This window comes from Mus pahari, chromosome 17 (genome assembly GCF_900095145.1).
Source record: "Mus pahari chromosome 17, PAHARI_EIJ_v1.1, whole genome shotgun sequence".
NCBI lineage: Eukaryota > Metazoa > Chordata > Mammalia > Rodentia > Muridae > Mus > Mus pahari.
Genome location: NC_034606.1, coordinates 38,835,409 through 38,861,860, shown reverse-complemented (window position 1 = coordinate 38,861,860; position 26,452 = coordinate 38,835,409). Strand labels below are relative to the sequence as shown.

Here is a 26,452-nt window from a genome sequence, read left to right as displayed (position 1 = left end):
CTGGGCCCTCCCCACTCCTCCCCTGGGCCTCAGGACCCCTTCGGCCTTCTCACTGTACCTGGGCACTGAACCCAAGGCAGCTGCCAAGCTGTGAGCCCACAGGTGCACCAGATCCAGCCAGGGGTCCACCGGGTGGTGCTCAGCCCTCTTCATGGCTGAAGAGTGCCAAGTCACACTTGTCCAACCCCTCTGGGAATAAATCACCCAGATACCTTCATGATCAGGGTGACAGTGGGCACCAGAGGACAAGGTAATTCCAAGTGAGGAGGGCCTGAGGCCTTGTCTGAGAGAAAGCCCGAGTCCTAGGGAGGAGAACCAACCTTAGCCTGGGCCCCTGAACCTGACTGATGGAGTCTGAGGAGATAAAGGGACTCCAAGCTAGGAAGCACTAGAACCTAAGTTCCTGCATCATAGGAACAGGACAAAGTTCGAGCAGCAGCTATGTCACTATTTGGGGATCTGGTGGCGACGGTGGCAGACAGGGAGCTGAGCGGCATGCGGGCCCAAGTATGCCAGAGTATGGTGCCTTTGCTCCTGCACCTGAAGGACCAGTGTCCAGCTGTTGTCATGGTCAGTGCCAACCCACAAGCCCTTTGGTCTTGGCAAAGGGACAGGGCAGCCAAGCCAGGCCACCCACAGGGCTCCCCAGATCCCCAACCCCTCCCACACACACTACTGTATTCAGCCAACCAGACCTGTGGGTCTACCCAGCTACAGAAGAGGATGGTGGGATACAGGCCAACAGTGTACCTGCTGATAGATGGATACAGCCTGCCTTACCGTGCTCCACTCTCTGGAGCCCCTGACATCGGTGGGGTGGGGGGGACCAATAGCAGCCAACAAGCTCAGACAGAGCTGGGTATCTCCCTGTCTTCCACAGGGCACTAGGGTGACCCTCGGGTGGGAGCAGCTTCCCAGCACAGCAGGCTGCTGGGCTGCTTGCTGCGGCTGTGGTCTCGGAGAGTGGAAACCCCGGGGCTGTCACCCACGGGGAGTGGGTGACCCCTCCTATGGCTGTCTCCACAGCAGGCCAAGTTCGCGTTCTACCGCTGTGCTGTGCTGCTCCGCTGGCAGCCGCGGCACACCCTGTTCTGCACTCTAGCCTGGGAGACCGGCCTCAGCGCCCGCCACTTCCTCTGGACCTTTCTGGTGAGGGACCAGGGTACAGGGTCAGTAGTGGGGGCCTGAGATAGATGCACCACCCCCATGGACTCCCCTTCCCAGGGAAGTGAAGCTGACAGGGTAAAGGTCAACTGTCCCTGAGGCCCATGGCAGTGACAGGAGAGCTCTCCTCTGGCCAGATGACCCGCAGCCAGGAGGAGTTCAGCATCCACCTATCACAGGCCATCAAATGCCTGCACAGCCGCCACCACCACATCAAGACCTGGGCAGCTCTTTTTATAGGTGGGCAGCACGGACCCACTGGGCTTGGAGCCCTCGTTTCACCCAGATCTCCCACCACTGCGGCGGGAAGGAAGGCCTGGGTCTGAGCAGCCCCTCCATCCAACAGCCATGTCTCTCCCTCCATCTTACGCAGTGTACACCACCTGCAACCAACCCCAGGCCGTGTCACAGATGATAAGTGACAAGGACATCCAGCTGTTATTCTCCAGTAAGTGGCCCATACCGTGGGCCTGTCTCCATCCCTCCCAGCTTCCTGGAGCACGGCCATCTCAGGTGGTGGCACAGACAAGGGACCCGAGCCTCCTGAATAGACCCCACCCCACCAAGGCACTCCATGCTGGTCAATGGATGGAAAGAGCCCTCTGAGCCTCTGGTCCAGATGAAACCAGAGTTGGGGGGGCAGTTGGGGGGGGATTACTCCCAAGCCAGGGTCACCTCTGACTTATCCTTTCTCTCCTGAAGCTTTTAAAGACCTCAAAAAGGACCCAGAACCCGGCATCTGGGACTATGCCACCAGACAGCTCTCGTTCCTTCGGAAGGTGTCAGCCAGATCCAAGAAGTGACTTTGAGCCATTCTCCTTACCTTTACCCCGCCCCCTGTCCCCAGAACAGCCCTGCCCCTACCCTGTCCAGAGAGCTTGGTTGTATAACATTTATTTCACTTGAAAGAAAAATCTAGATTCTAAATAAAAACAAAAAAACCAAAACTGTACTCACTGCCAGCTTCCTGCCTGCCACCCGAGAGCCCTCTGCTGTGGCCGAGCCAAACCCTTAGAAGATGCTGGCAAGACTCCGGGACACAGGCAGTGACAGACGAGGAGAGGCTGGGCAGAGACAACCTGGAAGCTCTGTGGCAGACTCTGCCGAGGGGTGGGATCGACTCCACCTGACCGGAGCCCAGGCCATAGTGCCCACAGCTGAGCGGGACAAGCGGGGCCTGAAAAGAAGGTCTTCCAGAGTTCAGGGGTGAGAGCTCATGGGCTGCGGTGCCGGTAGAAGTGACTAGCATCACCGTAGGCCTCTTTACCCAGGGCAGCATCTTCCTCCAGCAGGGTCCACCAGCCAGCCCCAGGCAAAGCCCAGTGGTAGCCCTCTTAAATTTGTGAGAGAGTCCAGAAGAGGGTACCTAACTCCCCGAGAGTCGCCGCCCATCCCCTCTCAGGCAGACCCTCCCCCTCAGTTCCTATTTAAGAAATGGCAGCCAGGCCCTGTAGGCCCAGAGCTTGGAGAATCTCTCATCACAGCCGGTCATTTTCAGAACTCACTAGACTGGCCAGCTCCACCAAGGGATGCTCTAGCTAGCCCTCCCACTCTGGGCTCTGTGCCTGCCACCCAAGAGCCTCCACACTACATCCCCCCGGGGCCTTACGAAGTCTCTGCTCGGTAGACCCCACATGTCCTCAGTTGGGTGCATTCCCAACACCATGTCTCTCTCTCCCAGTCCCTAGCTTCTTGGGACAGTGACATTGTGCTTAAAACTTGGACAAGCAGGAGCTGGTGAGATGGCTCAGTGGTTAGGAACAGTAGCTGCACCTCTAGAGGTCCTGAGTTTAATTCCCAGCAACCACATGGTGACTCAAGACCATGTATAAAAGGGGATGTGATGCCCTCTTCTGGCATGTGAATGTACTTGCAGCATAGCACTCATACATCAAATAAATAATAAATTTTTTAAATTTAAAGAGTTAAAAAAAAAAAAAAGCTTGAGGGCTGGCGAGATGGCTCAGAGGGTAAGAGCACTCATTGCTCTTCTGAAGGTCCTGAGTTCAAATCTCAGCAACCACATGGTGGCTCATAGCCACCGGTAATGAGATCTGGCGCCCTCTTCTGGTGTGTCTGAAGACAGCAACAGTGTACTTATGTATAATAAAAAATAAATCTTTGGGCAAGAGCGAACAGGGACTGAGAGAGCAGGCGGGGGGGGGGGTCGACCAGAGCAAGCAGAGGTTCTAAATTCAATTCCCAATAACCACATGAAGGCTCACAACCATCTGTACAGCTAAGGTGTACTCATATACATAAAATAAATACATACATCTTTTTAAAAAGAAAGAAAAAAGCTTGGCAGACTAAAACAAAAACAAAAATAACCAGTGACTTTATACAAATATGCTGCCGGGGTAGTGAGTTTCCAGCTCACACAAGGTCACCACTACTGAGTTTGGCTGCACCTTGTCACTCCCTACTGGGACAGGTAGGAACAGGGATTGCTGGGAGTCTACGTGGGCCCGAATGGTTTCTGGGACCTAGTCCAGGGCTAGGTGGAACTTGAAGAGGGAAAGATCCAAGCAGGCAGCAGGTACTCGTGAGAGGCGGCCTGGGTCTATACTGGGCACAGAAGGGACTGGGTCTGCAAAGGCCCGAGGATCATATCAGTAGTCAGTGCTGTAAGACAGCTGGCACATCCACACTGACACATTGTCACAGTTTAAATACAGCTGGCCGGGGGAGTGGCACCATTTGGAGGTGTGGCCTTGTTGGAGTAGGTGTGTCACTGTGGGCGTGGGCTTTAAGGCCCTCATTCTAGCTCCCTGGAAGTCAGTCTTCCACTAGCGGCCTCCAGATGAAGGTGTAGAACTCTCAGCTCTGCCTGCGCCATGCCTGCCTGGACACTGCCCTCCTCTCACCTTGATGATGACAGACTGACCCTCTGAACCTGTAAGGCAGCCCCAACTAAATGTTGTCCTTATAAGAGTTGCCTTGAAAAAAAAAATATGGCCGGGCAGTGGTGGTGCACGCCTTTAATCCCAGTACTTGGGAGGCAGAGGCAGGAGGATTTCTGAGTTTGAGGCCAGCCTGGTCTACAAAGTGAGTTCCAGGACAGCCAGGGCTATACAGAGAAACCCTGTCTCAAAAAACAAAACAAAACAAAACAAAACAAAACAAAGAGTTGCCTTGGTCCTGGTGTCTGTTCACAACCATAAAACCCTGACTAAGACACACAAATAGCCAGCCCTGACCCCATGATACCCTTTCCTCAGCTAAGGAAAGAGCCAGCCCACTGCTCAGACTTATGAGCAGAATGAGGAAGACCTAGATAGACCCACATCACCTGAGCCCATCCACACTCAGATCCACCTGCACCCCACACCTCTGGTTGCATGAAGGTCGGGGTGGAGGCCACTGAAAGTTCCAAGTGACCCCTACTCTGTCCTGCAGAGGTGATTCAGTCTCACCTCCTAATGTTCCAACAACCCCCAACTGTCACCAGTCCAAGCTGTGGCTCAGTGCTGATTTTTGTGTCAAGAACCTGTAGAACAAGGCAGGGGGGTTGCAGAGCACGGTATGGACACCAGAGGGCGCCATGGAGGCACGCAGCAGCAATAGGACAGAAGAGATGGAGACCATGGCCTCCTGGGATCCACACCCCATTCCCTGGCTCTACATCACTCTTCACACACATCCACAGCTCCTGATTTATTGCCTTGAGAGTCCAGAGCACCTGGTAACAAAGGTGCTGGAAAAAGGTTAGGGTGAGGGCCACGCCGCTGAGGCATTGGGCCCAGTGGTTTAAAAACGCCCACCTGCAATACACAGGCCAGGGGGAAGGCCTGGGCAGTGGGGGGTGGGGGGAGGGGTTGGACAGGACTGGCAGAGGGTCGGGGACAGCTTCAGAAAGACAGCCGTGGGTACAGATGGGGACAGAGCAGGGACGCACATAGCCGTTGGACTCCTTAGACACAGATGTGATGAGGTACAGGGCCAGGGCCTGAGCTACATGACGCAGCATCTGGTCTTGTGCGTGTGTGGGTCTTTGAACCTCAGTCTCTGCTTAGGCCGGTACTTCTCCAGGTAGGTGAGCTGCTTGCTGTTGATGGCCCCACGGCGCTTCCTACAGACAAGGACAGACAGAGGATCATAAAGCCTGGCTTGGACACCTTGCATGCCCCGGGGAGCTCCAGACCCTGGAAGCCAAGAGGGCCTTATCTGTGTGGCCTTGAGTGGATAGTCCCACAGGAGGTAGGCTAAGCTGGTACTCTGGGAGAAAGTAGGGAGATCTGGGTTTCATGAAGGCTGGGGAGTGCATCTCACCCTAGCCAGCCAGCACAAGAGAACTGTGAGTGTGTGTTTTGTGTCATTCTTTGGGTTTATATACCAGTCTGCATAGCCCAGGGTCCTCTACAGACACCTGCAGGCTAGTAGGTGATTCTACTACAGCCATATGGGGCCTGCCCCAGGGAGACAAGAGATGGCTGTGCCTATTTCAGGCAGCAGAGAGGTGCCTGCACATGAACATGTCACACACATGCGCGCGCGCGCACACACACACACATGTGCACACACACACACAGGCCACAGGCAATGGGTACAGCATTAGCTGTACAGTCCTTGCCCAGAAGATCAGGGAGATGGGGGGTCTACCAGGAAGGCCACCATACCATGAGGAGGTACCTACCGGCCTGGGCATCCAGGGAGGGCAGTGAGAGGGGGACTTTGCAGAAATGGCTACCAAAGTGAGAAGTGAGGGGCGAGGAAAGGCCGTGGTGACAGCCTAAGCCCCGCCCAGCTGTCCCGACCCTCCACAGATTCCCTAAGTGCCACCCCGACACACTGGCTACTCACTGTCGGATGAACTGGATGGCATCCTCGTACTTCATCCCACTCTCGATGAGAGCAAGAGCCACGAGCACGGGAGCCCTGTGGGAACGAGCAGAGCAGAGGTTACCCGAGACCCCACAGCCCTTCTCATCCCCCTGCCTCATACCACCTGACAAAGATACAGGGCATGAGGGCAGCTGCCCTTGGAGGGTTCAGACTCCAGACAGCCCAACTATCTGCCCTAGTCTGGTCCCTCCTATTCAACCAGAGGGGATACAGACAACCTCTCTGTGCCTAAGCACCTAGAAAAAGGACTATGAGCATACTGAATGAGTACACACACACACACACACACACACACACACACACACACACACACACACCAGGCCTCCTGCAATAGGGGTGTCTGCAGACGCTCTCCTGCCTGGCTCACTTCCATCTAGTGTGGGCAGCTGTGACTCTCTCAAGCAGGGGTCAAGCCTGGTTGACCAGGATGTTTTTGCGGCAGCTCTTTTTCTGCATGAGGTGCAGTGACTGGATCAGAGCAGGAAGCCCTCCCTGCCAGGCTATGAAAGAAAGAGCCTGCCCGAGGGACCCCCCGGGGGGGGGGCCTTAGGTAGAGCGGATGTGGCCCACATCCAAATGCACAAAGCCATAAAGTTAGACCACAGGGGCACAAGCGGAGCCTCCGACAGCAACATGAGCCCCACCTGTCACTCACCTTCCCAAGCCCGCCACACAGTGCACAGCTACGCAGCTGCCCGGGTCATTGTAGAACTTGGCCTTCAGCAGGCTCAGCCAGTCCTCTACCACTTTGCCAGGAGGGGGCGCTCCATCATCAAAGGGCCAGTCCTGCAGAGGAAGAGGCCTGAGGACCTGCCCTAGGGATGTTAGATTCCCTTCCCCTGTCCCTTAGTTCCAGGTGGGTGGCGGAGGCTAGCCCATACGGAGAAGGCTCCAGCTCAGGGTATGCTGGGACACGGTATGGGGAAGATAGAGAGGGGATCCATCTTGAACCTACTGGTACCAACCGGTGAACCAACATGGGGTCTTCAGGTGCTAAATGACAGAGAACAGCTCTCAGGGTCTCTGCCTCCAAACAGCACAGCTCTGGGAGGCCACCACCAGTTTAAGTGGCTGTCCTGAGTCTAACCCAAGTCCCTCTTGTGACAGAGGAAGGAGGTCCGCTGGGGCAACCTTGCACTAAGACCTTCATCTTGTGCTCACATTCCCCTGAACAACCACATTATGGGAGGCCCGTGAGGCTCCGAATGGTCTATAGGATCTCACAGGAAGGGGTCAACAGGATTCCTCCCAGGCCTGAGAGAGCCCAAGTTCTTCTTCCTCTACAAACTGCCAGATGGTGGATATAGGGCCCCATTTGACAGCGTCCTCACAGTGGGGTAAACGAGGGTCACTATTGTGCTGGGGACCGGGTCAGCCAGGGTCTGATGTGTGAGAGGCCTGGCTCATCCCGGCTCAGCATTGGGGAGAGAGGCCCTGTTCCAGGAAACTGTACCAGGCCAGGTTAAAGGTGGCCCCTGTGGCTGTCTCGCCTTTGGCCCTCCATGTGCTAGGACCAGTTCCATAAAGTTGCTCCTCTTCCCCTTAGCGGAGCCCCCAGGGTAAGGAAGCCAGGGAAACAGCAGGCTCCCTACCCATGGCCTCTGCACAGGGTCTCCGGGGACGCAATGCTGCCAGGAGACAGGCTCCCACATGGCAGGCAATGAGAGGCTCAAGAGAGGCCCCTGGGAGCCATAGAGGAGCCAGGCAGGCACAGGCTGAGCCCCAACCTCATCTGTACAATAGGGTCTCCATGGGCTGTCAGGGTCTCCAGGGTTGTCAGGGCTCAAGCCTCAACCCACAGTGCCAAATACACCCAGCAGGTGAGAGAAATCGGCACCACTGGGGGAATGTCACTCCCCAGGCAGGTTCTCCTGCCTCTTTGCTGGGGTCTAAGAGAATGTCTGACTCCAAGCCTCAATGGCCCCAAAAAGGAACCACACAGAGGCTCCAGGGCTACAGGCTAACAGTAGAGACTTGGAGCACCTGGTAGGACCCACAGGTCGCAACACAGACAAGCCAAGGGCTTAAAATGGCCAATAGCACCAAGTGTGTGTCACCTCACCTCAGGGCTAGTCAGGGAAGATGGGTCCAGGGTTGATGACTTTCTCACAGTCATCTGTCCCCGACACCAGCACAGGTACAGATACACAGCTCAGGATGTACCCGGTGGTAGGAAAAGCCCCAGCTTCACAGGGAAGAGCCCCAAATCCACTGCCGAGACCTTGCTTAGGGCAGCCATGGGGCCCAGAACCACACATCCCTCACCACAACAGTGATGCCGTCCTTCTCCAGGGGGGTCTTGTCGTAGGTCACTTCACACACGCGCACCACGGTGGTAGCTCCGTACTTCTTCAGGTCCTGGGGCAGAAAGAGGGAGAGATGGGAGGCAGTTCAGAACCCAGAACGGCCTCCAGCCCGGGGCCTCTGCCCATGCTGAGACCCCCACAGGCCGACCCTCCAGAACAGAGCTCCTAAACAGAGCTGTGTCCCCTCAGGCTGCTTCCCCCGAGACAAGCAGATTTCATAAATCAACAGGTGGGCTTGGATACTTAGTGACGAACGGGGTAGCCTGCTGGTGCTTCGGGGTCGCCTGTCCCTGTCCCACCTGTGCCCACTAAAACGCACAGCTCAGCCACTGTGATTCAAGCCCCTCCTGTCCCCTACACCTCTGCAGCACCTAGGACAAAGGGTCTTGACTGCAAAGCCTGGGTCTCCAGATAAAACACTAGGTCCCCAGCAGGTTGGCCGAGGCTTCAGATAGACTCCTTCCTGAGCTTCATGGGTGGGTCCCACAAAGTCTCCAGCAAGCAGACCTCAGGAGTTGGAACCCCAGCGCCAGCTGGGTGGCACCGCTCGAATACGACGGGGGAAGCCCCGTTCCTCCACAGAAAAGTTCACTCAGCTCACAGCCAATATGGAGTATTTATACCCACAGCCACAAGCAGGGCCAGCCCCCACCTACCTGCTCCCAGTGGATATTTTGGGAGTGGTGAGGGATGACAGTCTGGCTGGCCATGTGATAGGAACAACAGACACAGCAAGGCCAAGACCCAACTATTCTGAGAGTGCAAGAAACAAAACAAACCAAACAAACAAACAAACAAAAAACCGAGGGAGTGTCCACCTCAGAGACCATGGGATGCTTCAGAGTCCATCAAGGAGAAAGCCACCACCAGCTCAGGACTCAGGCCCAACTCTGCTCACACCCTGAGCCCTGATCAGATCATGTTTATACTGTGGTCCCTGACCCTGGTCATCTAGTGAGTCTTGACTTTGGTCGCGAAACCCTCATTCTAGTCACACGCTGAGCGAGCCCTTGTCCTGGTCACTCATGGTGGTTGTTTTTTGTTTGTTTTGTTTTGTGTTTTGTTTTGTTTTGTTTTTCTAGCCCCTCATCAGGCCCTGCTGTCACAAAGGTTCTCAATTGCGAGTCGGCAGTCTTCCCTGGCGTAGCACCCAGCTGCTATGTGTCCAGGGCCCAGGTTCCCTGACTTAGGGTGTCCATTGCCTTCCTCTATGCGGTCTTCCCTGTTCTGATGCCCACGAGCCCACAGGGCTTAGCTCATGCCACAGAGAAAAGGACTAAAAACATGAAGCCACAAAAGTCCGGTCCAGCAACGGCCCAGCACCCAGCTGCAAACCCTGCAAGCAGCTCCAGATCTGCAGCAAAGAGCCCTGCCCAGGGTCCCCGGTGAGGCTATGCTGACAGCGCCCCCCCCAACTCTATCCTCCCACCCAGGCTCAGAAAAAATACCTGGTCACATCTAGGGGTGGAGTGAGGGTAGCTAGAGACCACAGACACCTGTGGATGCTCCACATGTCACCTCCACAGACGGCAATGGTCACTCTCTGTTCCCTGAGGCTTCCTAACACCTGAGCTTGCCGACTGGCCTAGCCACAGGGTAGCTCTCCCAGTCCTCCATCTGCCTGTCTCCAAGCCGTTTCCCCATCAGCCCCTCCCTCCCTCCTTGGCCTCTTTATTTGCTCAGTCTCTGCAGAGGCTAAGGTCACCCAGGGTCTGGACAACCTCAGCCCAGGCGATGTCCATTCCCCTCAAGCATGGATGCTGCCAGCCCTCCAGGAGAGCCATCTAATCGTGAGCACCCATGGCACCCTGAGCCGTGCAGGACACCCACCCGGCCCTGAGGGCCCACTCACCTCGATGAATGCGCTGAGGGTGGCATTGCTGGGGTTATGGGTGATGAGGAAGCGCATGTGTCGGTAGCTCACCTCCACAGGCGCAGGCCGGTTCATGCGGGCCATGCCTCCTCCTGGGACCCAGAGGGGACTAGCCAGCAAGGGCTGCACGGGGGGTCCCCCAGCCCCCCACACCAAGTCCAGTGAGATCCCCGTGCTTGTCCACAAAGAAAAGAACTTCTTAAAACCTCGCCCCTACACCCCCCGCACAAATATTGTGCAAATACTTGGGAGAGGGAGAGGAAGCTGCCTCGTGGCGGATAATTCCAAAAAACCCAGTTCTAAAAAAGAAAAGGAAAAGAAACAAACGCACCCCTCCCCCACCCCGCAGCAAGATGGGCAGCGCCAAAGTACTGTTCCTCAGAGTGGAGAAGCTACAAGGAGTCAAAATAAAAATAACAACAACCAAAAAAAAATGAGCAGAGAGAACTTCGGGTTGGTGACTCCGGCCGCAGAGCAGTGTCCTCTATGGGGCCGTCGCTGGAGACACCCTCTCTGCATGGGTGGACGGAGGAGTGTCCCCTTTGGTCAGAGTTGGGCCCCAGCAGTCAGGACCAAAGGGAAAATGAACTTGAACTCAACCAAACTCTGGTGGCCCTGGGCCGTGGTGGGCAGGCAGCCTCTGTTCCGGTCTGTCACGTTACCCCATCAGGGAACGGCAAGTCCTGAAGAGGGGCAGCGGGCTCAGGCAGCAGTGCTGGCCTCCGGCCTGGCAGCAGAGGCCATTGGGAGGCAAGGGCAATGGTGAGGGCCAGAGGTGCACAGGCCTCCTCAGCGGCAGCACCCACGATGTTGGGAACGGCAGTAGTCAGAGCTGCCCTCCTGGGGCTTCTCCATCAATCCCACTCTGGTCTTCAGAAGGCACAATCTATGGGAGGGGTGAAAAAAATGGGAGGTCCTCAGATTCTCCATGGGAAACACAAAAGGACAGACAGACAGCTCCTGCCTGGGCTACCCCGGGCCCCTGTAGTGACAAGAGAACCATACATAGCCACCGACATAGGGTAAAGAGGGTATCAGGGCTCACCCCAGGAGCATGTGAACCCCACAAGCAGAGTACCCCTACAGCAACAGAAATCAGGTCATGGGGCCAGGTCCCCCATCTCACAGCCTGAGAGGGCAGTGGTCCTTCTCTTGGGACTGCTGGCCACAGCACAATGTAAAGCTCAGACCATTCTGCAAGGACAGGTCTCAGGGACAGTGGGTACTGCCAGAGGGACAGGGGCTGAGTGGCCTCAATTGCCGCCCCTCAGGCTTTCTGCAATCTCTACCCACAGCCACAACTTACAGGGACTTGCCAGGCACTAGAGGTAAACAAGACGTTCTGCCTTGCAAGAGACCACAGGCCAAGGGGCCAGCTGCCAGGCTCATGCCAAGGAGGTGACAGCACAGGTGGCCAGGAAGGGAGTCACACCGTTGACAGGACCCAGGGGAAGGGCACTTCTGGAGGACATTGGCCTCAACCCGTTCATCCCACCTTCCCCCCCTGCAAATATACTAGCTGCAAGGACCCAAAAGAACAATTTAGCTCCCTGCCACCCCCTGGATGGCCTGGGAGACCATGGGCATGTCACTGGCCTCTCTGGACCTGGTTCCCACCTACATAGTGAAGGTTGAACAAAAGGGTACCACAATCCCTTGGGCTATGACCCAGTAATTAGTAGAGCCCGAGTCCCTGGACTCAGCCCATCCCCCACCCAGCATTTATCTTTCCAGAAGGAAGGCCCCTCCTGGACCCCATCTGGAAGAGTTCTGCCCATACCTCTTACCTCTCTGCCTCGGCCCCAGCTCTCACTTCTCCAGCTGCCCACCAAGCAAACCAGGCCCTTGGAGCCTCAGCCCAGCATAAGACCCTGGACTCTGGCCCCAAGCTTTGGGCACAGGCCCCACCGTCCAAGGCTCGGCTGTACCGGATCGTGCAGAATCCTCCCTCTCTACTGTCTACTCCTGAGAACAGCTCGGCACTCCACTCCAAGTCAGTGCCATGGCTCACAGCTAGTCCCTGCCACCATTCTGAAAGGTCTAAGATGGAGGAGTGCCTTGGAGGAGGGCAGAGAGGAGTCCTGTGCCTGCTTGGGCAGGCCAGGTTCTCAAGCCCCTGTGCATGGAGAGCCACGACTAGCCCGCTGTAAGCAAGGAGAGCCTTCTCTCATGCTATGACACAAACACCCGGGGCCTCCTGGGATGGGCATCCCATGTGTGCACACTGCAATGCCCTTGTGTGTGCAGGAGAAAAGAAGAGAAGGCCCCGGGAAGTCAGAGAACACTGGCAGGCTCCTGTGTCGCTGACTGCACCTACCAGCTACTGCAGGGCTTGGGGCTGGGTTGTAAGATTCTAGGGCCAAAAGAAGCAACATCTGAGCAAAGGAAGCCTGAACCGCCTATCATGCTCCCCCAGGCCTGAGGGGACGGAGCCAGGGGTCCAGATGTATAGGTGTCAACAGGCTGAACTGCATCTTACAATACCTGCACAGTTCACTGCGGTCTGGACCACACCCCTAAATGTGGGCAAAGAGGGGCATGCCCACAGCATGCCTGAGTCTACCCAGGCTCAACCACATGGTGGCTGCCCTTCAAAAAAGGAGCCCCTCCGTTGACACATCACTCCCCTCACCCCCTTTGGAGACCGTACTTCTCTGTCCCCGTTCTGCCTCCTGGACCCCACTCTGTAGACCAGGCTGACCTCAGACTCACAGAGATCCACCTGGCTGGGCCTCCCGAGTGCTAGGATTAAAGGCATCTGCCACCACGCCCAGCTGGACACATCACTTCTATGGGATTGAGAAGCCCGGAGAACAAGGGGGAAGGGGGTCCTGTCTTTACTGCATTCTAGCAGGCCTGACCCAAGGCTTATGGGCCCACAGGCTACCTATCCCAGCAGCTTTAGGTGTGAACAGAAGTTGAGCTCACCTTGCCTCCCCAGGCACTCAGTCAAGCCACCACACCCTCCCCAGTCCTCGTGCTTAAGGACCCTACGATGACCTGGGCCCTTCTCTATCCCGCCCAGCCTCCTCTAGCAGTATCTTAAGCCCTCAGCTGCTCCCAGAACCCGCATGTTTTTCAAGATCCATTTTTGTCCTTTTGCCAGAGGAGGACATGGGACAGAGGGGTGTGGAAGGACCTTCTCTGGACCCTGGCCAGCCCCGGCCATCCAGACACCCAGGTTTTCTCAACATCGAGTCTAGTAATCAGGAACACATGAACCCCAGGGAAAAAAGAAGACACAGAGGTAGACAGAAGCCACACCCTCGAATGATGGGGTGGGTGCATCTAGCTTCAGAAGGGGCCTAAATGAGACCCTGTGTGACACTTAGGAGTCAGGGGTCACAGTTCAGGACTCCGTGCTGTCAAGATGGGTGAAGCTGCTCCGTAGATGGGCTGGGGACCCCAAGGACCCGTGGTGGGGCGTGGGGAGGGCACACAGCTCCCCAACCTCAGCGGGGCTTCCCACCCAGCCCGCCAGGGAGCCGCCATCCCGTGCAGGGCCCATCCCAGTAGGGTTAGGGTTCGGGAGCGTCCTCGAGGCCGGGTCCCCGCCGCCCGTAGCCCGGCTCACCCGCGCCCGCAGGCGTGCGGCCGCCTCCATGCGCCGGCCGGCCGGGCCGGGACCCGCGCGCGCCCTCCGCAGCGGCGCCGGCTCCGGGCGGATGCCCGCCGCCCGCCGCCCAGCTATTTATAGCGCCCGTCGTCACGTGGGGGGGCGGTGACCGGCGGGCGACCCGACTCACAGCGGCTCCCGCACCTGCTGCCTAAAGATAGCACGCAAACAAAGGCGCGGCCAGCAGAGGAAGAGGAAGGAGGAAGGGAGAGGACCACTGCGGACCCGCCTGCCATCCCCTCTGCATCCTGCTGGGTAGGAGACCTCCCTCTGCAGAGGGGCCACGGGCCAGGAGGAACCCTTCCAGCTCTCCAGCTTCATATGCACACACTGAACAGCTACTGTGTGCTCAGCCGCACTAGCCCACACTTCACCTTAAGAGCCACCACTCCCAGACTACAGCTGAAGAACCTGAGGCACTGAACCTACGCACACTCGAGTCACGCAAGAGATGGGAGCCAACTCTACACATGCTTATCTGCAGGGGAACTGACACCCACCCAGCTCTCCTGAAGCCTTCCAGGCATCCCCCCTGAGCAGGAACTTCTCCAGGGCTCCACTGACCAGACAGAGTCCTGGTTTGGTCCTGGGGGCATTCCAGGCAGGAACCCTGTGCTCTCCCGCCCAAGAATAGAGACAGATGTCAGTCCACACCTGCCCCCGTGGCTGCACCACCCTGGGAGCTTTCTGGAGCAGGGCTTGAGTTCCGGCTCACAGAATCCCCAGAGGCCTTGCCTTGCTGGGAACCCTGGCCCAAGCCTGGCTCCCAGACGGAGGTCTGGCCCTGCAATCAGTAGTTGGTGCTGGGGAGAGGAATGGTCCCTGGAAGGCTGGACCTGAGCCAGGGGAGGGTGTGCCCCTAATACTCCCAGAGAGAAGTCTCATTAGCCAGCCTTGCACAGCAGAGCCTACTATCCCCCTTTCTCCCCTGGCCCAGGTAAGCAGGGCTGATAATGTCCAGGCTGGGGCATCCCATTGCAGCCCCATCCTGGCTCACCCCCAGAAAGCCAGGCAGCCACCCGAGATCCCCAGAATATACCACCCTTATAAATCCAGCAGAGCAACGGCATTGTTGCTGACCAGACCCATGGTCTCGGCTGTTCCACTAGTTCCCATCCTGACAGCAGATCCTGAACCCTCCACAGAGCACCAGCCTCCAGCGACTCAAGAGATACTGAGTAGATGCCCCAAGCCACCCAGCCAGGAAGCTGGACCACGCTTGGAGATTTGCCCGCCCCCAGAGACCCTACTGGTCCCACTCCCAGGTAGGTAGGAGAATGCACATCAAACCATCCCTGGTGGCCTGCCAGTTGTCTAGAAAAGGGTTTGTTAGTGACGGGCCCAGCAATTTCTAAGATGCTGCACCAGCCAGGGCTGCAACCGGGGCTCCAAGTGACCCCCCCACACACACACACACACCAGCCTCTAGTTAAGCCTGGGGGCACCTGCTACAGCTGGCAGGGCCCCAAGCCTTTCGGAGAAGTCTATATATAACACACGCAGAGCCTTCTTGGAGCCCTCCCAGAGTAACCCATCTCTGGGGCCAGGAAGGGAGACCCTAGCAGGCCCCACCCACACCAGTCCCTAGGAACTCATCCAAAGCTCTTACACCCCTGTGCCGCACAGTTCCGAGGGTGCAACCCCTCACAAAACAGGCTCCCTAACCCCATGCTCTCCCCACCACCCTTGGCTGTGTACCCGGCCCAGGGAAGACATCCCTAGAGGGAGAGGGAACCTAGCACTGAGCCCCACCCAGACCCTACCTCCCACCCAGGCCTGGCACCAAGAAGCTCCCGCTTGTTTATGGAAGGAACAAATGACCCGGTGTTCTAGGCAGAGGTCCAGATTGGGGAGCCATCCAGAACCTATCATGAGACCTCGGCCCTCGAGGTCTGGGAGAGCCTCGGAGGAGGGGGGACACCCAGGCCACCCTAAGAGCAGCTCCATGCCTTCCAAGAGGGAGCACTATGTCAGCTGCCCCTTTGCATCTTGCCTTGAGGGGCTTCCCCAACTTGGTCCCTCAAGGGCCATCTGAAACTATGCACAGGTTAGGGACCACAGGAGAGCCCCAGGTAGCAGGGTGGACAGAGAAGGGTTCCCAGAGAAGGTGACCCGGGAGGTAGGCAGACATACTCCTGGCACCTGCATTGACCATCTGCCCTGATGCCCTGTGCCACCTGGGACCAGTGCTAGCCAGGGATGAGCCTAAGGCCACCTCTATAAAAGGACACACTGCTAGAGAGGGAAGCCACCTTCCAAGGTGGTGCCAGCACCCTGCATGCCACGGGCTATGACCTGGAAACAGACCTGGGTCTCCAGAAGGCAGGCTCCTGCTGTCCCCCACCGAGGCTCAGCCTGAACAGTGCCCTGTGGAGCATAGTGGTGATCTGCTGACCCAGGCTGCCGCTCTCTGAGGGCACCCTCACGCCTGGCATCAGCCTAAAACTCTGAAGATCAAAGGGCTGTCACTGTCACTTATGCCGACAGGCAGCACAGAGTGGGCCCAGGTAATTGTGCATGAAGTCCACCAGGTTTCTAAACTTGGGACCTCTGACCCCTGAACGTCCACCCTGAGCTACATGTGTGTTTTTTTTTTTGTTTGTTTTTAAGTTTTATTTATATATATTATATACAGCATTCTTCCTTCGTGTATGTCTGCACACCAGAAGAGGGGACCTGATCTCATTATAGATGGTTGTGAGCCACCACGTGGTTGCTGGGAATCGAACTCAGGACCTCTGGGAGAGCAACCAGGGCTCTTATCCTTGAGGCATCTCTCCAGCCCCAGCTCCATGCTTTCGAAGGGCATCGGGTAGACCTGCCTCCACGAGTTGCCTCAGTCATGGCTGACAGGGCACCCCTTTCCTCCTCTTATGCTGTACTTCACCTCCCAAGAGCTCAGTCCTGGCTCACATGTCTCCTGCCTTCTACAGCCTGTGACCTCCCCTACACTAACCTCGACCTTAGGACTCCTTCCCAAGAGGAAGGGAATCTGGGTACTCCCTCCCTCCCTCCCTTCCTCACTCACTCACTCACTCCCTCACTCACTCCCTCACTCACTCAGTGAGACAGGCATGCTGAGCACCTCCTGATGCCAGTCACAGGGCTGAGCAGGATGGAGACTGGGAAGATGGGAGAGAACAGCTGTAGGCAGGCATCCCTCCTGACTCAGGGTACCCCGTTTCCCGGGTTACCGTATACAGAGCTGAGCGGTGCTTTGCCAATGCTCTCTCACTGGGCTGTCTGCTCACGCTGAGGCACTCTGGCCAGCTCATCCTATCTTCCTCTCTTCACATCTTCCCACCAATGCCTCCCACACCGCCCCATAGCCATGGCTCCTGGATCTTTTTCTTCCTGTTCCTGTCATGAGAGAGAGCCTTCCTCCAGAGGAGCGAGAACTCTGTGCCTGGGTTTCCTCCGCTACACATCAGGATGAAGGCAGAAACTCAACTCCCTTACAGTCACCGGAAACAAGCATGCTCCAAGCTGCACGCTCCAAGCTGCACTCACACCCAGAGCACAGTACTGCCTCCTCTCCTGTATCCTGTAAGTAGAGGACCACTGGGGTCTGGATGTCCCCCAAGGCCATATGCCCTCAAACTCACCCCTTGTTCAAGCCCGGGTCTCAGGATTTCTCACCTGCAGAAGGCTTAGGACTCTGCCTGGAGACCCGGCTGCCTCAAGGAACAGCTTCCATGATGTCTGACCCTTCTGACATCATGACAAAGGGGTCCCACTCCATCGGGGACCCCTTCACACCCAGGAGAGTGTTAAGTGGGTAACAGACAAGTGTGTTCCGTGTGGAAGGGCAGCGTGACGTCTCACATTCCAGCACAGATTAGCACCAGGATTGAACCACCCATCCGTCAAGCCACCCAGCAAGCCACCATGACTGGCCTCAAGGTTTGGCTCAAACTGCAGATGGAACAGTGTCTCCCACCTGCCACAGCTCACACATCTTCCATGGCTCCTGTAGCCTATCAAACTCACTGCCCTTCAGTGGAAGAAATGATAGGGTGCTGGATTCACACCTCCAGGAACCCTGCTCTATCCCTCAGAAAGCCTCAGACACCCGGAAGGCCTGAGCCTCATGCTCCAGGAAGCCACTGATCACTCTGTGTCCCAAGCTCCCAGTCACAAGTTTACCTGCGAAGCACGCCTAGGCTCCCTCCATGCCTCGTTGTTGCACGGGATTAGGGCTGGGGAAGCAAATGCCATAATGGATTCCCAGAGATCACAGGGATAGAGGTTGCAGCGAGCATAAGATACGAGGCAGGGAGATACAGCACAGGGAATCGGCTGAACAATGTCACCATGGAAAAGAGAAACTGGGACAGCAGCATTCAGGCAGACTCAGTTCCCCAGGGCAGGAAACAACCGCATTCTCCATCAACAACTAGCACCAGTGTCTACCTGCCTGGCGGCTCATGATCTGGCCCATGTCTTCCCCCAAATATACAAACAAACCCCAGCAGAGACCCAAAACTGAGAAACCCTGTATTACGTGGGGCCAAATAGACAAGGGGGAGAGGGCTGCCTGCATCTTGCTTGCCTCGCTCTAGCCCAGGCCTCCTTCCTATTGGCTATTGTGTGACTTGCACAGCCTCAGAAGTTTTACACCCAGTGGGCAACCAAAGGAAACGGCAGGAGGTCCACTCCATTCCCATCAACCGTGGCACCTCCAGAGCCTCTCCAGACACCCCTCAGAGCCCAGGGGACTGTCACTTTGTATACAGTTATGCCCAGCATGAGAAGCGACTCTCCAGCACTTCATAGGAGCCATTAGGCTGAAGGCGATAACGGATGACAACCCAGGCCGCCGTGTGTGTTAGCGTACGGCTGGCTGAGGTGATAGGGGAGACTCTGAACCTCACTGGTCCTTCCGTGCCCACCAGAGCTGTGCCGCCACCACATCACCACCCGCTGTGGTCCTGGCCCACTTTCTGATGGCATGGCTGGTGTGGAAGCAACAGGGGCATGTGGATCAGCCAACACTGAAGCTGGGGTACCACAGGAGGAAGGGCCAGGTACCCCACGATGGACAGAGAGCTGAGTAGGAAGGCAGAGCTTGGGTCTTGCCAGAAAAAAAGATGCCACTCTGGCCACGTGGGTGACATCCTTCCCCACTTCCCCTAGAAAGTGCTATGACACCCTTCCCTCTGGGTTAAGCTCCTCTTGCCTGCTGTCCCCAGACAAGGACCCTCCCATTCAGGGCTAGTGACACCTCCTGGGTCCTCTGAGCTTACCCTTCCCTTGCAGCTAATTTTATTCACCTCCCTCTATGTCAGAGGTGGAGGCGGGAGCCCTGATATAGCAGCCCCAGGACTGAGCTCAGGGGCAGCCCACACAGGGTAGGGACACAGGGTCCAGGGTCACACCGCCTGATACAGTTCTCCCTGCTGAGCAGGGGATGGGACAGGCAGTCCTCCAGGGACCTGTGACAGCAGGAACAAGGGAGGGTGGGGTGGCAGGTCATCACAGCCCCAAGGGACCCCACCCTCCAAGTAAGCAGCTCCATATCCAAAAGCACTGGCCAGATAGCCCCAGCAGGCAGCAGTCTAGGTTTGGCCTTGGGTCCTATGTCCCATCAGTGCCTGCTGGGGCTCACACTTCCTCTAGGGCAGTACACTTTGTCTCAACCTTCCTCATGTTGTGACCCTTTAATACAGTTCCTCCTCGGGTTGTGGTGATCCCAACCATAAAAATTATTTTCATTACTAGTTCATAACTGGAATTTTGCTACTGTTATCATAATGTAAATATCTGTGTTTTCTGATGGTCTTAGGGGAACCCTGTGAAAGGGCCCTTTGACCCCGAAAGGGGAATCTCAACATACCGGTTGAGAATTGCTGCTCTAGTAGGAAGAAGGAAGGGAAAGTGGAACAGGCCCACAGGTCCACTAAGGCCCAACCCAGGGGCTCATCCACACTCCTTCCTGCCCAGCATAAACCCTTACTCCCATTCATCCCCCAGGAAACTCCATAAACAGGGCAGGGGCTGCTCCTGCCACTCAGGACCCGTCCCTTGTCGCTCCTCAACCGGCATGCTGTTCCAACAATGGTAATATGAAGAAAAGCTGTACACACACCCCCACACATGGACACGGACGCACAGCCACATGTACATGCGTGCCTCCACACAGATGTCACTCAGGGATCTGCACACACGGGACACACAGAGATGAATGTCTGGAGTGATCAACCAGATACCTGTGCCAGGAAAGAGAACTCAGTATCTTGCTGTAGCTGGATGGACCTATCAGAGTCTCTGGGTGTGTACAGAGCTTATCAAGTCCTGTTACTCTCAGCCAACAGCCCCTCTTCCACTCTGCCTACCCCTACATGGCCAGGAGCCTCCCACCGAGAAGTAATGTCACCCTGGCCGCAGTACGTGTCCACTGGTAGAACCCGCTGAAGGTCTGCACCCCTCCCTGGGGAGGCCCAGCTCAGCTTTGCATGGAATACTGGACTCAGAGGTTTTCCTTGTAGACCCAGTCCCTGTAGGCAGGTGGGAACCCATCCCAGTTCTAGGGTCCTGGAGCCCCACGGCTACCCTGTCTGGGAAGCCCAGAGTTCTGCCAATGGGGCACTGGCTACCGTAAGCCTGTGATCCTGGTGCACCAGATGCTGGGACAGGAATTCTGCAGGTCCAGGATCCCAGTCGAAGGAGAAAGGTTTGGAAAGCCCACTTCAGTCCCAGCAAAAGGCTCATCCCTCACTCAGTCTTGGCATTCCCCTCCTTGGCATCATCCAGGCTGGTGCCAACTCCTGCCACAGCGCCAGCCAAGCTGCAAGGCCACCAAAGCCGAGGGCCAATGGGTGAGGATGGCAACCCAGAGGGCACGGAGTTTCTTGGACTCATTTGGTGCTAACGGCCCCTGAGGGAGGTTAAGACCCCCATCTCACAAAAAGCCCTCACCAAGAACAGAGGCCCAGAGGAGGTCTGGCCCACAGTTCACCAGGTGACCCCTGCCCCTCCATGTCACACAAGGAACCATCCAGTGGATTTTTTTTTCAATTAATGTTTATTTGTATTTTATGTGCATTAATGTTTTTGCCTATATATGTCTGGGTGGGGCTGTCAGATCCCCTAGAACTGGAGTTATAGGCAGGTGTGAGCTGCCGTGTGGGTGCTGGGAACTGAACTGGGAAGAGTAGCCAGTGCTTTTAACCACTGGGCCATCTCTTGAGCCCAAGTCCTGTGGATTTTAACAGGCACAGCCCCTAGGAGGGGACCAGAGCTGCAAGCTGGGGCCTCAGAGAGCTGAGTGACTCCCTGGGCCTAAGACTCTTGTTAACTACCTGATAAGTCCACACAGGTGTCAGAGGTCCCAAGGAGACAGGGAGACTCGCCCTGAGAAGTGCTCAACTCAGCCTCTGCCTGATGCCCACCAGGCACTGAGGCTGCCTGCACAGCCAAGATACCCGTGGAACTGGGCCCACCTCCAAGTGAGCCGCAAACCTGTACTCTGTGGCGTGAACAGAGTTGTCACAGTGGCCAAAAGGCACATGATGCAAATAGGGTACAGGTTGCATCAATTCTGCACCGGCCTGCAAGGTGCCACGCCACAGGCCACAGCCCCTCTGCTCGAGGGTCCAGCTACAGCTCTCTTTCGGGACCCTTCCGCAGAAGTCAAAATCCCAGGACCATGTGGCCAACAGTCTGCTGGCCATGTGGCCCTTCCCTCGTGCCCCAACCCCAACATTGAAAACTGCTTCTAACCCACTCAGCATCCTCACAGACAGGATGGAGAGTTCCACTCTTGGGTGAGAAGCCAGTCTCCACCCCCACCCTCACCTGGGGAGTTGGGAGTTGGGCTAACCTGGCCTTCTAGAGGGGGACCAATGGGTGGCATACCCAGGACGCTGTGATCCTCCAGGACAGCGGGACCTCCTGGGTCTGCATGGTCACTTCTACAGGAAGCACCGCAGCAGCCTCTGGCAGGCAACAAACACAAACATCCACGCCCCAGAGAGGAAAAGACCGGCCGGCCCAGAGGAAACTCGAGCAGGCTCAACTCAACAACTCAAGTGGTTCACAGTTGAAAGAAGGATTGCCCAGTGGCCAGTGCAGAGGCTGTGCCCATCCACTCCATGCTGGCTCCTCTCTGGGTCCACTACCCATACCTTTGAGATGAGAGAAGCCCAAAGCCTCATTGTGTGGTTGTCATATACACCACACCAATTCTCAGGACGGTTCAGGAAGGCACTCGTCACCCCATTTTCTGGATGAGGAAACTGAGGGACCCACAGAACCAGCCCAGAGATTCACTTCCTGTGTGTTTTGTCCTTACGGTAGCCAAGCCCACTAATGCATGGCAGGCTCAGACAGTCCATCCCTCACCCAGACTCTGCCTCATGGGATTTCTCCTCAGTTCTACCCAGAGCCCAGGACTCTGGGGCCAGACGGGCAGGGGCGGGGTGGGGGTGGGGGGCTAGAGATCACGTAGGGAGCCAGGGCTGCATGCCAAGGCCCTCGGATGCACGTCAGAGGGGCCCAAGGAGCCGCGGGAAAGAGCTCTGACCTGGCCTCAAGAGGCCATGTCCAAAATAACTGGCCTTCACGGTGAGATGACTTGGCCTGGTGCACGTAGGCCGCTATGCTCCGGCGTTGCCAGGCTGGCCACAGAGGTCACAGCTATTTCTGGGCTGGGCTGGTGGTAAGACAGCCCTGATAACCCTCCTCCCCAAAGCGTTAGTATGTGAGGGACAGCAGAGGTCCAGCTAAATGAGAACCCCAGGACACAGGTGGAAAACACTGGGTCAACACAGACCCTTGACAAGCTGAGAGACTGTTGGGGGCAGGGGTCGCACTCCCTCAGGCCTCCCTGTCCGCAAGACCTCAGAACATCACCCACTGGCTTCACAGGCCAAACCTATGCCAGGCACATGGGTGGTAAGGCAGTGGGCCTCCTCCCTGAGAGAAGGAAGTGACCGCACCATGGCGTTCTGCTGGCTGTCTCCAGCTGCTGTGACTGGTGCCACTAGGCACAGGCATCACCCCACAGACACACACATACACAAGCCACACTCCTGGAGGCCACACACTGGCAAAGCCAGTGCTGGTCCCTAAGTGTATGGCCTCTGCTGGGCCCTACTTATCTCCAAATCACTTCCCTCCCATCGGCCTGGCCAGTCCCTGTGACATCCTAAGACACTTGGAGAAAACTGAGGCAGCTCAGAAAGACTGGACCCTCATCTTCGACTCCCCCACCCCTTAAAGCTTCAGCTCAAGCCCAAAGCCAGCAAGCTCCCTGGGGTGGCAGACAAGGGGACTTACTGTGGTGGCTGACTCAAACCCTTGCTCAGTCTCTGACTTCTGGCTGCAGAACCCATCCCCTCACAGAGAATCACCAGCCTGGACCTCTGCCTGGTTCCCTGCTACCTGTCGCTGGTATGAGCTGTATGACATGGGGTGGCATCCTCTACTGCTCTGTGCTCTGTCTGCTCATCAGTGAGATGGGTACTCTGGAAGCCTGGCCTTGATGGAGCTGTCCTCAGGGTCCAGAGTCTAGGAGAAACATCCCTTTCCCAGAGCCCTGCAAACTGTCCCTGTAGCTCTGACTCTGGGCGGGGGGTCCCCGCTAGGGCTGAGGACCCTCACTCAGGTTGGTACTCCTGGGTTCTTTGGAAAACAGACTAAGTAACTTCTTTCCGACAAGACTTTCCAGAGACCCCATTCTAGACACAGAGACAAGGCAGAGACGATGCATCGGCCTTCCAGATGCGTCTGACACCAATTTTAAGTACGGTAGAATGATGCAGAGGCCCACCACAGCAACCTCAGACTAGATCACTCCATGCCCCAGATTTGACACGCAGCGGAAGGCACCAGCCATAGCTCACTGCTGCCCATCCAAAGGCCTGATCACCCTGCCTAAGACAGCAGGGTCCACCTCCCATTCACACAGGAGTGGGTCACTCAGCAAGCGTTGGGAGGTGGGTGTGTGTGAACACTGGGCATGCCCGGTCCACACGGGCCACGTGGCCTGCATAAGCACCTGCCCTGCTCCCAGGATTAAAGCGAAATCCCTCCTGGCATCTGGCGCCAAGTACAGGCTGGGTTTGCTGGGAGGGACCTGCAGGCACTTCATGAAGCACCAGAATGCCCTGACTCCCAAGAGTCCCAGCAGGGGTGGGTAGGAGGTAGCAGCACCAGGCTGGAGGCAGACAGAAAGCCATGCACAAGGGGATTCCCAGCTTAGGACGCAGAGGACCGCAGGGTGGGAGGGACCCAGTGTCCAGAAAATGGCTCTCTCGGGGTAAGCTGGGACCTTTGCTCTACTTGGCACCACGGTGGCTGGGACATTCACGAGTCGGTCAGACTCCGAGGCTCCCAGAGATCCAGGACAATGCCAGGCAAGGGCTTGTAGAGGCAACACTGCTGGCACCTGGGGAACCAGGAGCTAGGGACAAGAGCCCTAGCTGCTTTTGTCATGGCTAGGTTTGGGGGACTCACAGGGCAGACTTACAGAAGCAAGTACCTGCTGCACTGTCCGTGAGGACTAAGAACAAGGTCCCCTCATGGTCCCGGGTTCCCCACTGTGACCACTGAAAGCTCCCTGAGAAGGGCAGCAGCCTGGGCCCAGCGCCCTGGTTGCTAGCACCAACCCTGTGTGATCACAGTCCTAACACACTGGGCAAAGCCAAGGGCATCTCTGTCCTTTCACAAACACATGTTCAGCCCCTAGGCAAGGCTGTTTCAATGCCTCCTCTCCGATGAACCCTAGTAACGTGAAATTCACCACCGAATTCATTCATTCATTCATTCATTCATTCATTCATTTATTGAGGCAAGTCTTGCTAGTAGTATAGGTTGGCCTCCAACCCCCTATGTAGCTGAGGCTGACCTTGAATTCCTCCTGCCTCCAGCTCACAAGTTCTGGGATTCCAGGAGTGCACCAGACCCGATTCATGCCAACCAGTTTTAAAGCGTATAGCCTCCCTGCAGGTTCGAGATGCCACTCATGGTGATGTGCTATAATCTCGGCTGCTGGGAAGCTGGGGCGGGAAGATTTTCATGAGTACGAGGCAAATCTGGGCTGCGTGGCAAGTTTCAAGTCAACAAAATCCATAAGATACTGCTACTGCTGCTGCTGGTGGTGGTGGTGGTGGTGGTGGTGGTGATGGTGATGGTGGTGGCCAGAAAGATGGTTCAACCAAAAGAGTGCTTGACACACAAGTATGGAGACCTGAGTTCAATCCCTGAGCCCCAGTTAAAAGTGTAGTAGCATGAGTTTATGTTTCTAGCTCTTGGAAGATGGAGACAGGCAGATTCCAGGGCCACTGACCAGCCTGAGAGCCTAGTCTATACTGAGGTGCTCCAGGCCTGGGAGAGACTGTGCCTCAGAAAATAAGGTGGATGGTTCCTGAGACACTAAATACACACAAAGCTGACCCTTCTGGCCTCTACACAAACGCACGCACGCACGCACACCTTACAGTAATTACAATACCTTACAATGCACACAATACAGGAAGTACAAGATGCTGTGATTGACAGTTCATTCTCAGGGCTAAGTAGTCATCGCTACTTCCCAGTTCCAAAATACCTTCACAACTACAGAGACTCTGAAGCCAAGTGTGGTGGGACACCCCTGGAACGCCAGCACTCAAGGGGCCAGCAAGATGGCTTAGCACTGCAAAACCTGAAGACCCGAGTTCAATCCCTGGGACCTACATGGTGGAGGAAGAAAACCAACTCCTGAGAGTTTAATCAATTAATCAATCAATCAATCAATTGATCAATCGATTGATCAAGTAATCAATCAGTGATTGAATGAACAAATTTAACTAAAGATTTCAGGGGAAATTTTCTTTTAATCCCAGCACTCAGGCAGCCGAGACAAAAGGGACTGTTGTCAGTCTAAGGCCTGTCTCGGGTATACAACAATATTCTGTCTCCAGATCTAAAACTTAGAAGTCTTGGGGCTGTAGCCCAATGCCAAAGTGCTAGGAGAACATGTGTGAGGCTCTGGGGACCTCCGGTCAGCACACAGAGCAGCCACAAGCATTCACCTCTTCCTCTGGCCCCATCTGTGGTTCCCTGTCTGGGATTTTAAAAGGATGTCGCATGGAACCGTTGTGATGTCTTTTCCCATACATGTGTGTCTTCAAAGATCTCAGTTGTAGCAAGCCAGTGCTTCGCTTCCTTTTATTAGCTGAATCATATTCCACTGTAGGAACACGCCATGTTTTATCTAGTCCTCAGCTGAGGGACATTTAGATCATTGTGAGCCCGAGTTGGGGACAGTGTTGATCATTGCAGGAATAGAGGAGGTGGATGCTATGAGATGCTGGGGTCCAAGAACGCTGTGGTACCCCAAGGGGAACCAGGAAGCCTAGAGCTTAATCCAGGTGGGGAAGTGGGCCATGGTAACAAAGGCAGGATAACAGAATCCAGCCCACACCTGGAACATCTGGCGGAATGTTGGCAGTGTGCAGCCACTGAAGAGGTGCAAGGTAAAGGGGGGAGGAGGGGAGAAGGGAGAACCTGATGGGCCACTGGGCAATGGGAACCTCAGGAGAGCTCAGATCACAGGAAATGTTTGTCTAAGCATTTGAAAGCTGCAATACACTCTGACCGGGGGGTGGGGGGGAGAGACAGAGAGAGAGACAGAGAGAGAGAGACAGAGAGACAGAGAGAGAG

General features: G+C 56.1%; 2 protein-coding genes across 3 annotated transcripts in view; one reads left to right on the top strand and one right to left on the bottom strand.

The window, feature by feature from the left end:
- The window catches only part of Mroh5 (maestro heat like repeat family member 5), a 67,500-nt gene extending 65,533 nt beyond the window's left edge, over positions 1-1,967 (top strand). The window contains exons 26-30 of the mRNA XM_021217244.1: positions 415-570; positions 1,027-1,149; positions 1,302-1,404; positions 1,538-1,612; positions 1,867-1,967. Coding sequence (XP_021072903.1) covers positions 415-570; positions 1,027-1,149; positions 1,302-1,404; positions 1,538-1,612; positions 1,867-1,967 — 558 coding nt within the window. The remainder of the gene's footprint in view (positions 1-414; positions 571-1,026; positions 1,150-1,301; positions 1,405-1,537; positions 1,613-1,866) is intronic.
- Positions 1,968-4,808: 2,841 nt separating this feature from the next.
- The window catches only part of Ptp4a3 (protein tyrosine phosphatase 4A3), a 33,110-nt gene continuing 11,466 nt past the window's right edge, over positions 4,809-26,452 (bottom strand). Inside the window, exons 1-6 of one of the 2 annotated variants that reach the window (XM_021216750.2) lie at positions 13,763-13,849; positions 10,168-11,074; positions 8,275-8,367; positions 6,665-6,795; positions 5,968-6,042; positions 4,809-5,236 (exon numbers count right to left, since the gene is read on the bottom strand). In XM_021216750.2, coding sequence (XP_021072409.1) covers positions 5,119-5,236; positions 5,968-6,042; positions 6,665-6,795; positions 8,275-8,367; positions 10,168-10,272 — 522 coding nt within the window. In that variant the 5' untranslated portion in view covers positions 10,273-11,074; positions 13,763-13,849 and the 3' untranslated portion in view covers positions 4,809-5,118. Of the gene's footprint in view, positions 5,237-5,967; positions 6,043-6,664; positions 6,796-8,274; positions 8,368-10,167; positions 11,075-13,762; positions 13,850-26,452 lie in introns of those variants that run through there. The other variant, XM_021216749.2, reaches the window with a different exon arrangement.